Source organism: Saimiri boliviensis, chromosome 7, assembly GCF_048565385.1.
Source record: "Saimiri boliviensis isolate mSaiBol1 chromosome 7, mSaiBol1.pri, whole genome shotgun sequence".
Lineage (NCBI taxonomy): Eukaryota > Metazoa > Chordata > Mammalia > Primates > Cebidae > Saimiri > Saimiri boliviensis.
This window is the reverse complement of record NC_133455.1, coordinates 35,965,761-35,979,294: the sequence shown is the minus strand read 5'-3', so window position 1 is coordinate 35,979,294 and position 13,534 is coordinate 35,965,761. Positions and strand designations below refer to the sequence as shown.

General features: G+C 34.2%; 1 protein-coding gene across 3 annotated transcripts in view; it reads left to right on the top strand.

The window, feature by feature from the left end:
* The window catches only part of NEDD1 (NEDD1 gamma-tubulin ring complex targeting factor), a 47,004-nt gene that overhangs the window by 21,780 nt on the left and 11,690 nt on the right, over positions 1–13,534 (top strand). For all 3 annotated transcript variants that reach the window (XM_010340183.3, XM_074402386.1, XM_010340184.3), the window contains 4 exons: positions 6,410–6,639; positions 8,203–8,404; positions 8,781–8,976; positions 12,054–12,182. In XM_010340183.3, the coding sequence (XP_010338485.3) occupies positions 6,410–6,639; positions 8,203–8,404; positions 8,781–8,976; positions 12,054–12,182 (757 nt within the window). The remainder of the gene's footprint in view (positions 1–6,409; positions 6,640–8,202; positions 8,405–8,780; positions 8,977–12,053; positions 12,183–13,534) is intronic.

Genomic DNA, 13,534 nt, shown 5'->3' with positions numbered 1-13,534 from the left:
TTATAACCATAATTTTAAATGACTGCATGTATTTCATTATTCAGTGCCATCATTTACCTAAACAGTTCGCTATTATTTTATTTTCCAAATTTTTATAATAAAAATGAGCACAGTGTTAATATTGTTTTCCTAAGTATGTATCTTCTGCTTTTTGACTTTTTTCTTTGAAAGTTCAAGTTCTCTTTTAATGTAATTTAGTAGCAGGCTTACATTTTCTTTGAGGAGCTTAAGTGTTACTCTATTATCTTTGGTCTCAAATGTGTTATTTCATAGCTTTTTTTCCCCTTTGAAGTCACTAGTTTTTTATTCCTAGGTATTCAAAGGAATTTTTTTTTTCTTTAAAGCCATATAATTTTTCTAGAATATGTCTTGATGTTGGTCATTATGTATTGCTATTGTTAGGTACATTGTGTTTTACTTCATATGTAGTTTCAAATCTTTTTATATTTTTGGAAATTTTTCTTAAATTATAATTTTTAGTATTTGTTCTTTTTCTCTCTTTGGATTGTTTGTTGTTGCATTTGCATTTTCTTTGCTTATCTTCAGTGGTTTATCATTTTTCTCAAGTGTTTTTAAGCTTTTTTCTTATTTCTTTTTGATTTTAAAAAATTTATTTTTAACTGGTCTTTAAGTTATTGTCTGTTGTGTTTATTCATTTTTGAAGAGATTTTAAACATTTCTAATTCTTTCCCAAGTTCTGACATCTCATTTCTGAGTTTTAAATTTATGTTTTTTTAACATCCTACATATTTTTTTGTCTTGCCATCTGTTGAGAACATTTTTTCTCCTTGTTCTCTTTGTTTTCATAAGTTTGTGTGGGATGTATCTGTGAAATTCGTTTTAGTTTCCCTTAACTTCTAGACAGAGATAGGGGGTCAATGTGGCTTTTCTAACTTCACAGAGCTCCCTATTGTTTTAATAATCTTTTTCAAAATAATGGTTGCTTGCTTTCTGGGTTTTTTTTTTTTTTTTGAGACAGAGTTTTGCTCTTGTTACTCAGGCTGGAGTGCAATGGCGCGATCTCAGCTCACGGCAACCTCTGCCTCCTAGGTTCAGGCAATTGTCCTGCCTCAGCCTCCTGAGTAGCTGGGATTACAGGCACGCGCCACCATGCCCAGCTAATTTTTTGTGTTTTTAGTAGAGACGGGGTTTCACCATGTTGACCAGGATGGTCTCGATCTCTTGACCTCGTAATCCACCCGCCTCGGCCTCCCAAAGGGCTGGGATTATAGGCTTGAGCCACTGCGCCCGGCCATCTGGGGTTCTTTAGCTCTGATCTACTTTTCAACCTATCCGTGAAACTTTGTTTCCTTCAGCTCTGTTGCCTCCATCCTGTTAAGGATTGCTTCCACTCCAATGTGGGGCCCTGATGTGGGAGGGACACACTTCGGCTGGTCAGTTTTGGAATTCTCTGGCTAAACTGCCCTTGTCCTTCAGACCTTTCTTCAACCTTGTAGCACAGCCTTATTAATACAGTGAATGTTCTGGGTTTCAGCTGAGGTTGTAAAATTGGCCACCATGCTTTTCTGTGAATACCTTTTGGCTGTTAAGGGCTTCTGTTCTCAGATCTGTTTCAGAATCCTTGTTATTTCCTCTGCTTTCTTTTGCACAGACACCAGTACCATGAAGGACTTATGGCTGTTAATTGTTTGACCTATCAGCATGAATTTGGGGGATCATGGGAATACCTGATCATCTAGTTTGTTGTAAATGTTGTTTATGAGATTTTAGTTTTTGGCCATCTGGTTTATTATCTGTTGTAAAACACACACACACAGTCTCTCTCTCTCTCTCTTTCGCTCTCGCTCTCACTCTCTCACTTTGTTAGGGATTTCCAAGACCAGATTTGATCATTCTCTAGGAGGACTCACAGGATCTGTGTATAGTCATACTCATGGCTATGATTTATTTTATAGTGCAAGAATACAAAGTAAAACCAGCAAAGAGAAAAGTGCATGGGGTGAACGACATAGGAAACCAGATGCGAGCTTCCAAAAGTCTTCTCCTGGAGCAGATGTGCTGAACCCCTCCCAAGATTAAATTGTGACAACAAGTATGAAATACCTACCAGGGAAGCTTGTTAGAGCCTCAGTGCCCAGGGTTTTTACTGGGGAGTTGGTTATATCTAGGAACCTTCTGCCTAGCACATACCAAAATTCCAAACTCCCAGAAGGAAATTAGATGTTCAGCTGTGGTTCAGCCTTAAACCATATCTGTCATAAATAAGTTTAGGCACAGTGAGTGAGCCACTCTTACTAGTTAAGGCAGTGGGAACCTTTCCAAAATCCAAGTTCGCAGATGGTAGCCAAGGGCCAACTCTGAGAGTAGGACTTTTTAAAGATAGGCAGTCTCAGGCCTGCTTTTCTACACACACATGCACACGCACACGCATATGGTATTAATGGACATTCAGAAACTCTGTCATCACTGTAACCAAGATAACTTATCAGAGACCTCCCATTGAAAGGATTTTAAGCAAGAGACGACCAGTATGTTGAGATTTTCAGGTTTGAAGTTATTACTTGCTGTAACATAGTGGAGGATGGATAGTAAGCCACTGAGAATGGAAATAGGATAACTATGCAGTGGCTTAGATGAAAGATGATTTGTGCTTGAAATAAGGCCCTGGAAATCAAGAGGATGGAAAGGTTGGAGTCAAAGGAACACTATATGTATTTATGGACATATATTTGTGTTTATGTACATATGTATGTTAAGACATTTATATTAATTTCTTACTGCTTTATAGTGCCTAGTAAGAAAATGATGTGAATGCATGTTCTTATCTGTGCAAAGGGAAGGCTTTTCTAAGCTTAAATATAAAGAAGTATAAAGTCATAAGTCACTAGCAGCAAGCTTGATAAGTTTAAATATATAAAACTAAAACTTCTGACAAAAAGCAAGACAAAAATTCAACAAAATTTAAATGAAATGGGGAAGGTATTTACGATGTATGAGAGCATTAATGTTCTTACTATATTAAGAGCAGTTGCAAATTAGTATTTTAAAATTCTTCATAGCCCAACAGAAAATAGGCAAAGTAGAATAATGAGCAATTTGCAAAAGAAGGAATACAAATGGTCATTTCATATTTTCAAGGAAAAACCTTTAAGGCATGAACAACAATATTTTTTTTCATAAATTAACAATTTAAAAAATGGATAGTAATCAGAGTATTTGCAAATCAGAAGTAACCTAAATGTCTGACATATTATTTAGATAAATTGGTATACTCATGCATTCATATCTTACCACAGCCATTAATAGCATGTAGAAAACATTGACATGGCTGTTTATAATAAAGTGTGATTCCAGGTTTTCTGTTGATACTCTGCTACATACCTAGAAACATACATACACACAGAGAAATACTTAAAGGATATTCCCTGAAAATATCAACCAGTTTTTCTCTGGGTGGTGGGATTATGGATGATTTTCCTTTTTCTTTGTGATCAAAAAAAAGTTTTTTCTATTAAATAATTATCTTAGAGACTGACAAACAATAACCTATGGTCCAGCCACTTAGTTTTCTAAAGTTTTATTGGAACAGAGCTGTGCTTTTCATTTGTATATTGTCTGTTACTACTTTTCAGTACAACAGCATAAAATATTTACTGTCTGGCTCTTTAGGAATAGTTTTCCAAACCTTCCCCTCACCTGTAGCGAGCAGTATATTTTTTATATATAGAAACAATCTCCGTCCTCAACAAACATTTAGCATTCTTGCACAGTAATGTGTTATAAGAAAAAAACAGCATTGCTACTTATAGTGCTGGGATTTTTTTTCCCCTCCATAAGCTTCTTGATTTACTTCTTTTCTTAGAAATAGTTTAGTCTGGAACAAGATAGGGACTTAATGACTTAAGTGCTGCTGATACTGAAACAAGTTAATATAATTATTTTAAATATAATTTGGAGGCCAGGCGTGGTGGCTCATGCCTGTAATTCCAGCGCTTTGGGAAGCTGAGGCAGGTGGACTGCTTGAGTCCAGGAGTTTGGGAGACCTGGACAAAATGGCGAAACCCTGTCTCTTAAAAAACAAAAAAAAAATCCCCCTCCCAAAAAATATATATACATACACACACACACACACACACACACACACAATTTATTTTTATATAAATTATACATATAATTTAATATATAATTACATATATAATTTAGGAAATCAATGTTTTGTTTATCCAGGATTCTTAGCTAATATCTTAATGATATTCTAAAGAGAAGATTTAATAGATATAGAGAGTTAAGAAACGAAATTGTTAGTATTATCAAATAAATAATTGGAGGCATTTAAAGAATTCAGTGTGGTTACTTAAGGCTCTTTTTAAAAAATATGTAAAAGTTGGTTGAATGGTGGATACATAAGCAATGATGAGCAAGAAAATTGTACTGTGTACCTGATTCTGTGCAGAAATGCTATTTAATTCTCAAAATAATTGTGTTATTTAATCCTCAAAATAATTGTGACAGGCAAACAAGAGTATTTTCTATTATGTAAATGAGAACTCTTGAGTTTTGGAGAGTTTAAGTAATTCACCTAAATCATAGAGGTTTTCCGAGCATTCGCTGAACTTTGGTTTATCTGAAAGGAACATTTATCATTATCTTTAGCCTTTTTTTTTTTTTTAATGGGCTGCCCTGTAGGTTCCAAGATATGAAGTAAGGTACAGAATGTAGGTTTTGTCTTAATCAAGAATACATTTTTAACTGTTTATAAAGTTGTGTTATAGATAGTGGTAAACTTGTTCCTTGCTACATGCAAGCAGATTCTAGATAACCATGTTTGAAGGCTGTCTTAGTAAAATTCCTGCTGTGGCTAAGAGGTCAAGCTTTATGAACTTTGAGAATCTACCAGGTTTGCAATTTTATGGTGTTTTTAAAAATTCTACTTGTGTATTTATCCAAATTTAGATATGTGAAAGACCATAACTATATGAACTCCTAAAGTGCTGTAGAAATCTTTTTAGAAATCATGTTTTGCCTTATATATTGATAGTCATATTTGTATGACTGTAATCATTAACATAATGCGCTAAGGAGCTCTTTGTTTTTTATAGTTAACATTTATGTAGTTTATTTTTTTCGTGAATACAGACCAGAGAAAAGATTTGTCTATTCAAGTGAATATACTTTTTCCCAACAAAAATAAAAACTATGTAAACTAACATTTTCTCTTTGTACTTTAGCCATATGAAAATGAGCCAAATTTAATGGATTAACATGTTAGTTGTCTTAACTTAGGTGCCAGGTAACTAATATTCCTTTTTTTTTTTCCTTAGAATTTGGTTTCTGTAATTCCTAAACATTTTTTGTTGTTGAGAGCTAATTCATATTATTTGAAACATTTTAGAATTAAGTAGAATGTACTTTTACAGGGAAAAATTAGCTTAAATGTAAAGTACTTAATTCTCAGCCTAGTGAATGACAACATCAGGGATTTGTGTTTAGAGAAAGGCCAGCATTGCCCTCAGGCTGATGCTTTTGAAACAATGAATATAGTCTATCCCTAGTTTAGAATGTTGCCAGTTTTTCCTTTGTGGTTTAATTTTTTTAAAAATTATGCTTCAAATGTTGGATTGTCAATGCATCAGATGCTTCGATTTAAACAAATGTATCAAAATATCTAAAATATAGAAAACAAATACAAAATATTATTGCTTTTTTTCTCCCAGCATTCTCTTATACTCTTTTGTGATTTGGCTGTAACTGGTAGGCCTTTTATGTATGATGGATGTTCTAATTCTGATGAATTAATGTAGATAATCTCAATGTATTAAATTTCTCCTCTGAAAGGGGAGATTGAGGTAGCTATACTCCAAGTTAATAAAATGACAAGTACTTTATTAATAGACTATTGGTATGCTTCAGGTATTGGTATGTCATCTTACGGTCCACGTAATGACACTGTGGTTGTCATGATTGAAACCTGTGACTTTTTTTGTTTTGTTTTATTTTTTTACTTTTTGTTTTTTTGTTTTTGTTTTTTTGAGACATAATTGTGCTCTGTCGCCCAGGCTGGAATGCAATGGCAGGATCTTGTTTCACTGCAGTCTCCACCTCCCAGGTTCAAGTGATTCTCCTGCTTCAGCCTCCTGAGTAACTAGGATTACAGGCACCTGCCACCATGCCCAGTTAATTTTTGTATTTGTAGTAGAGACTATTTGTAGTAGAGACGGGTTTCACCAGGTTGGCCAGGCTGGTCTCTAACTCCACCCACCTCAGCCTCCCAAAGTCCTGGGCCTACAGGCATGAGCCACTACACCTAGCTGAAACCTGTCACTCTCAGACATCCGAGAAATCCTAAACCCCATGTGAATAGTGTGATTGGCTGTAATTTATATGGCTTACATAAAATGTCCTTATGAATGCTTATAATTACATAAAATTTATTCTTTCATTTTTATAGTCTGTTCGGCATTTGAAGTACTCCATGTTTAAGAAATCACTACTGGGCAGTGTTTCAGATAATGGAATAGTAACTCTCTGGGAAGTAAATAGTCAGAGTCCATACCATAACTTTGACATTGCACACAAAGCTCCAGCTTCAGGCATCTGTTTTTCTCCTGTCAATGAATTGCTCTTTGTAACCATAGGCTTGGATAAAAGAATCATCCTCTATGACACTTCAAGTAAGAAGTAAGTATGACATGCTTATTTTTTAATTTAGTAACAAATAACTATTATTCCATTAACAGGCATATTTGTGATTTGTATAGACCACTGATTAATGTCCAGGGGTTCTAAAGTTTGTACAGTTGATGAATCTAGTAAGGAATTTTCTTCTCATGCAGAAAAAAAAAATAGATGGGGTGTAGGTAGTATTTAGAGTTCTGAAACATGAACAATGGCACAATCTCGGCTCACCCGCAACCTGCACCTCCTGGGCTCAAGCGATTCTCCTGCCTTGGCCTCCCAAGGAGCTGGGATTACAGGCGCCCACCACCACACCCTGCTAATTTTTTGTATTTTTAGTAGAGATGGGGTTTCACCATGTTGGCCAGGCTGATTTTGAACTCCTGACCTCAGGCGATGCACCTGCCTTGGTCTCCCAAAGTGCTGGGATTACGGGCACCGCGCTGGTCTTGATTTCACATTTCAATTTCAGCATCTTTTTCAAACTATGAAATATGTTTTTAACACGAATGATTAATTTGCTTTAAAATTGATTAATTATCTAGAGGAAGGTTTAGAAATAATTGCCATTTTGGGCTTTGTAATTCTTTGTTGTGAGGGACTGTCCTGGATATTGTAGGATACTCAGCATCCCTGGCCTCTGCTCACTAAACACCAATAGCCTAAATGGTGTCCAGACATTGCCAGATGTCTTCTGGTTGCTCCCACTTAAGAAATAGTGCTAGGTGTGCATAATCTTCTAAGCATTTGGGCCCATTGTACCCTTCTCATGTTAAAAGTATGCTCAGTTAGCTAAAACAAACAAAACAAAAGAACTGCAAGAGTGCGACAGTTGTATTCAAGATGCTGAGCACTGCAGATCATGTGGAGTATGAGTGTTACTGCAAGGGAAGGGCTTACTGTCAGCCTTTGTTATGATGCTAGACTTTTTGCTGTTACTTAATTGCTGTCTTCTTTTATGGAACAATTTATTGAGAGTCTGGTAAGCCATTCTTCTCTTATACTAGACAGACCAGGAAGGAGCTCAGCTTGAGCAGATCAGCATCTGTATTTCTTTATTAGCTCCCTAAGGATCAAGCTTGTGAACTGTGTTCCTCTTGGCTTTTTGGTCCAGACTGCACAACTAAGAACAGAGTAATAGCTGCTCCCTTGTGAAAGGTCATAATCCTCCTGAGGCCTAAGCAGGTCAATAAATGGAAAGGGAATACTTAGGGTCTCCTTAGCCCTGAGGCTAGAGCCTCTGTTTGTGGTGTAACAGATGGTAGTTCTGCTACATTCACTGCCAGAGTAATCAAGAAATAGGTGCTGTTTCTGTAAGATGTGGAATGTACCTATTGAGAATGAATAGAAAAGATGGAATTTTTGGCAGTTCTCTACGTGCCATTTTATTAGAAATGCCTCTAAGTCAAATTCTAAAATTATGCTTTAAACAAATATTTGGGATATATGTGCTCTTTGCTAGTTTGAAGTATTAATAACTCTGGTTTTAGATTGTAGTTACTCATTTAAGCTTATATACCTATACACACTAACATAGCTACACATACTTTGTTCTCCTTTCCAAAGGCTAGTGAAAACTTTAGTGGCTGACACTCCTCTAACTGCTGTGGATTTCATGCCCGATGGAGCCACTTTGGCTGTTGGATCTTCCCGGGGGAAAATCTATCAATATGATTTAAGAATGTTGAAATCACCAGTTGAAACCATCAGTGCTCACAAGACATCTGTGCAATGTATAGCATTTCAGTACTCCACTGCTCTTACTAAGGTAAGACATTTTCTTTTCAGCATTTTTGATTTTATTAAATAAATCTAACTCAGAATATGTAAATGATGTTATCAATTAAATACAGTATAGTTTTATTTCATAATTACATAAAAATGATTTTACATGTAATATATAATAATTTTAGTACAAAGCCATTTGATAATTAGTTTTAAAACTTTGTACTTAGTTCTCATATCTCTCTTTCTCTAAAAGTCTTTTAAAAGATGTTTTGGTTTGGAGAGAAACAGATCCACCAGCAAGCCTAAGATTTGCAAGGAAAAAAATATTTTTTAATCTAACAGACAATTTATAAAATATTAATGTATAGTATGAAACGTTAGTAACCTGAGCTTTTAAATATTCCATTATGTTTCAGTCAAGTTTAAATAAAGGCTGTTCAAATAAGCCCACAGCAGTGAACAAACGAAGTGTTAATGTGAATGCTGCTAGTGGAGGAGTTCAGAATTCCGGAATTGTCAGAGAAGCACCCGCCATATCCGTTGCCACGGTTCTGCCACAACCTGTGACATCAGTTGTGGGGAAAGGAACAGTGGCTATTCAAGAAAAAGCAGGTAAATGTTGCTTATATGTTTTTGGAAGGTTTTTTTTTTTTTGGTCTACATATGATTAGCACATTCTTCAAGAACGTAGAATTCAAATTTAGTTGAGTATTTAGGTAAAATTAGTAGAAGTGAAAAATCACTGAAGAAGTGAAATAGTAACTTTAGCTATTAATTTCAAACATGTTAAAAGGCCCTACTGTTTAGCTAAACTTCTGCTGTGATAAATATTATCTTAAAAATAGAAGGAGGCTAACAGAAATTATTCTTTCCTGATACTACTGCAGACTGAATGGCTTTTCCATTGTGTCTTCAGATTAACCAGTAGAGAATATGAAACTTTGACGCTGTCAGTATTTGATTTCCCTGTTAAAAAAAAAAAAGAGCTCTTTTTATTTCACATTTTAGAATGAAAAGTAAGTCAAGTGATGAAATGAATATTTTAAAGTGCTAAATAGTGCCTGGCACATATTAAGCAGTATGTTAGTAATTTGTTAAAAATGAGAATGTTGCAGTTTTTAATGATTTCTTCTCTGATGTTATTGATGAAACAGTTCTGAAACAGGATTCATTTAGACTTTATTGAGGTGTTAAAAGCTTTCCCATACTTATTGTAGAAAGTATTCATTGTTCACAATAAAGAAAATATTCTATAAATTCCTGAAAACTTTTTATTTTAAGAAGTTATGCTATACTGTCAACTTGCAACAAATACTTTAAAAATCTACATGGTATACTAGTATGTTTCCAAAATATTGTGCTCATTAGAAATACATGTATCTATGTTTTTTAAATTTTTCAGGATAAATACTTGGGCAAAAATATTGGTGTTTTTTTTATATGATTTTATTTCCAAGTAGAAGCAAAACTTTAATTTGTTGATCTTGATAGTGTGGAATAGTATTTTAAAGTAAGTATATTCACTATAAATTTCCTTTGAATATTTATATCATCCTATGTAAGGGTCATTATATAGTAGAAAATATTTAGATTCTTATTTAGGAACTCCTGGAGACAAAGACAATTAATATCTACTTGAAGAAGAAATTACTGTTGAAATATAACTTTGAGTAACATCTGCCAACATGTTTAATTAACTATATTATGAAAATTGCCTTTATCTTACATATCTTCTTCATAATTTTCAAAAATTAATCAAAATAAAGATTCTATCATTCACTGTAAACTCTCTGAAGTCTCACCATTAATTCATTTAGTTTTATTATAAGGAGGCTCTTGTTTAACAAAAATGACATTAATTTGGAAATCAAAGACTTGGGTCTTGCAGGGTCACAGATTAATGATAACTTTTGATAGATTCCCAACATTTCTAGCAAAGTGTATGAGTGCCCTGCCCCCACGAAGTTAACCATGCTTGTGTATTAATTGTATTTTGAAATGACTGTCATCTTACAGAAAAGTTTTAAGGATAGTACAGACAACTTCGAGCATTACCCTTTAGATGTACTTTATGAATTTTGCCACATTTGCTTCATTGTTCTCTTTCTCTCTCTCTCTCTTTCTCTCTCTCTCTCTCTCTCTCTCTCTCTCTCACACACACACACACACACACACACACACACACACACACTTTACTTTGCCTCGGAAATAGTGAGAATAGTTAGACTTAGTCACTTCTGGCCAGGATGCCTTTAGGCAATTTTCTTGACCTTTCTGGGTGTCATCTTTTCCCTGTACACACTAAGATGTTATTTAATTTTTAGAGTTATTGTGAAAATCAGAGAAAATGTATTGGAAATACCTGACACATGGTAGGCACTCAGTATATCATGGTGTTGATACTATCACTGTGGTCACGATCATCATTATTACTAAGTTTGTATAAAATCAAAGTTTAGAAAAAAAATTCTATTGCTTCTATTGAAGTTGTCCTGATTTAGTTATTCCAACAGACTTCTCTAAACTTGTTGCTTGTACTCAGTTTTAGAAGGAAATCACCATTTAAGAAGAAAAGAATAAGACTTTAGCACTCCTTTCAAATGATACCAACTTCTGTTTCCTCAAGTTTCAGAGGCTGGAGTTAATGCATTCAAACATTTTAAGGACTGGAAAATAGGAGAGGAAATTACTTCTTTGTAACAACTGATCTCTTGCTATAGACACTCTTCAACAATAGTACAAATGATTTGGTAATATTTTAACTTTATAGCAGGTATTATTAGACAAGTTTATTTTATTAGCCAGTCTTGGGCATTTTTGGATATGCAGGCTGTTCTTTGTTTTCATCTCAGACTTTTCAGTTCTCATTTGGGCCTGGATGCCAAATAAAGCACTTTTTAAAAAAATGTAATACAATATCGTGTTACCAATCCTGATGCCAGACTTTAATCAAAAATTTTGAACCTCTACAACTTTATTCTTACTCCAGTAAGGAGCCAGAAGCTACTGAGCCTCCTGAGTTCCTCTTAGAAAGTCCTTACCCTAAAGCCGTGCATTTATATACTGTCAGAAAAAAGAAACTGCTACTGTCTCTTTATTGTTGTCTACCATATTGTTCTTTATGAGTTTGGTGTTCTGGTTTGCTTCCTCTTTGTAAACTATGGAGGTTAGTGAAGTCATTTGAGATCTGTAATGCTGAGGGCAATGTTACGCTCCTACTGTTAGTGAAAGAAAAGACAGAAAGCCCCTTCACTGCAAGTCGGGGAAGAAAAGTAACATTAATTGAGTCCTGCTATATGTTAGGCATCGCTCTATATGCCTTACAGACTGAAAAAAAAATTATATTTGTAGATGATCATAAGAGTCAGTCAATAGCAAAAGTAAGTTGTGCACAGTGTGCTTTAAGAAAGCAGAAAAATATATAAATTATTTTAGAAAAATTCCATCAAAATGGCTGAAATGAAGTTTTGCTGCATGAACAAATAAGCTGTTTTCTTTTGAGGAACCTTTTGTTCCATGAAAATCCTGGTTAACTTTAGCTCTTGTCATATTCTGTTTTATTCTCTTTATGCTCACAGTTGTAATATTACCAACCATGTGGGTAATGCGTCAATTTTTACAACCTAGCTTCTGATGATAAAATTTATTTAGATGTAATAACATTGATTTTTATATCTAATTCCTGTAAGGTTTGCCTCGAAGCATAAACACAGACACATTATCTAAGGAAACAGACAGTGGAAAAAATCAGGATTTCTCCAGCTTTGATGATACTGGGAAAAGTAGTTTAGGTGACATGTTCTCCCCTATCAGAGATGGTAAGTCTGTTCAGAGGATCTTGTTCTCTTGCTGGTAGTCAATATTTTTATTCTAGCTAAAAGATGTGAATAATAGCTTCAGTCCAATTCTATTCATGGCAGTTTGCTAATTTTCTCCATCCCTGGGGTGGTATCTTTTTCTTTGCCCTGATATTTCAAATGTTATTCTAAAATATATGCTAGTAATTTTCACTTGGGAATTATGCAAATAGCTCTCAAGTTAGCATTTTAATTTCCACAAAAGTTTCTTGAAGGAAGTTTTTACCTTCATAGGTAATCTTTTCCTTGTATCTGCTTCTAAATGAATGTTCCTAAAATTTTAGATATTTTGATATGCAAAAAAGTCTTCCTAATTTAAAAAATTTGCTTCATATATGTGTATACCTCCCCCACCTCATAAAAACAGTTGCCATAATAAAAAACAAATTTTGCCAGCTTGATAAATAGAAGCATTATATGTCATTTTTCATAGTATATGAACTAAGTACATTGTTTACATGTGCCTTTTTGGTACTGACATTCGTAATGGTTTTCTTAATGTAATGGATTATCTCATTGCTAATAGCAATATTATCAATAACATGGATAAATTTCTAGAGGGTAATTTGGCAGAGTTAATATATTCATACTTTTTGGTCTTGTAATTCCATTTCTACAAATTTATCTCAGAAAATACTCAGAGAAACCCACAAAGATTTGTGTATTTACTATTATAAGTGTACTGTGTCAACAGCAGGATGTCAAAAGTTGTTTCATCAACTCATTATTTTGTAAAATTTCATTTTTTACTTTAAAATTGTCTCTTTTCCAAATTTTCTATAATTTTATAGTCAGAAGGAATAAATACATATGTGACAGTACAGAATTATTAAGTATCTTCTACCTTACCCTGGTCTGCAAATTTCTATTTAAATTGCTAAGTCAAACTGAAAGAGGAAGGATTCTTTTCTTCAGGTTGAAGAGAAGTCAAACTACATAGTTAAAGAGTAAAGAGAAATCAAACTACATAATAAAGAGTAAAGAGAGGACGGATGTGGGTGGAGAGAGAAGTGACTAGTGCTGGAGTTGAGAAGTTTCTGGGGTTAGTGCTGAGGTGGGAGTTTTGGCCATTGAGACTCCTCTGGAGCAACTTTTGCATTGAAGAATGTAAAAAGGGGTTTTTTTGAAGTGTTTGAGTTACAAATTAAATTCTCTTTCATAGTTTTTAAGACAAAGTTTTTCTTTAATTACTTTTGCTGTGTTTAAAAATGTGATTAGCATTTGAGTCATATGATCTTCAGATACATCATGGTTCCACATTATTGATGAAGAAACTAATAATTTCTAAAAGTATGCAAGTACATGCTGTTCCA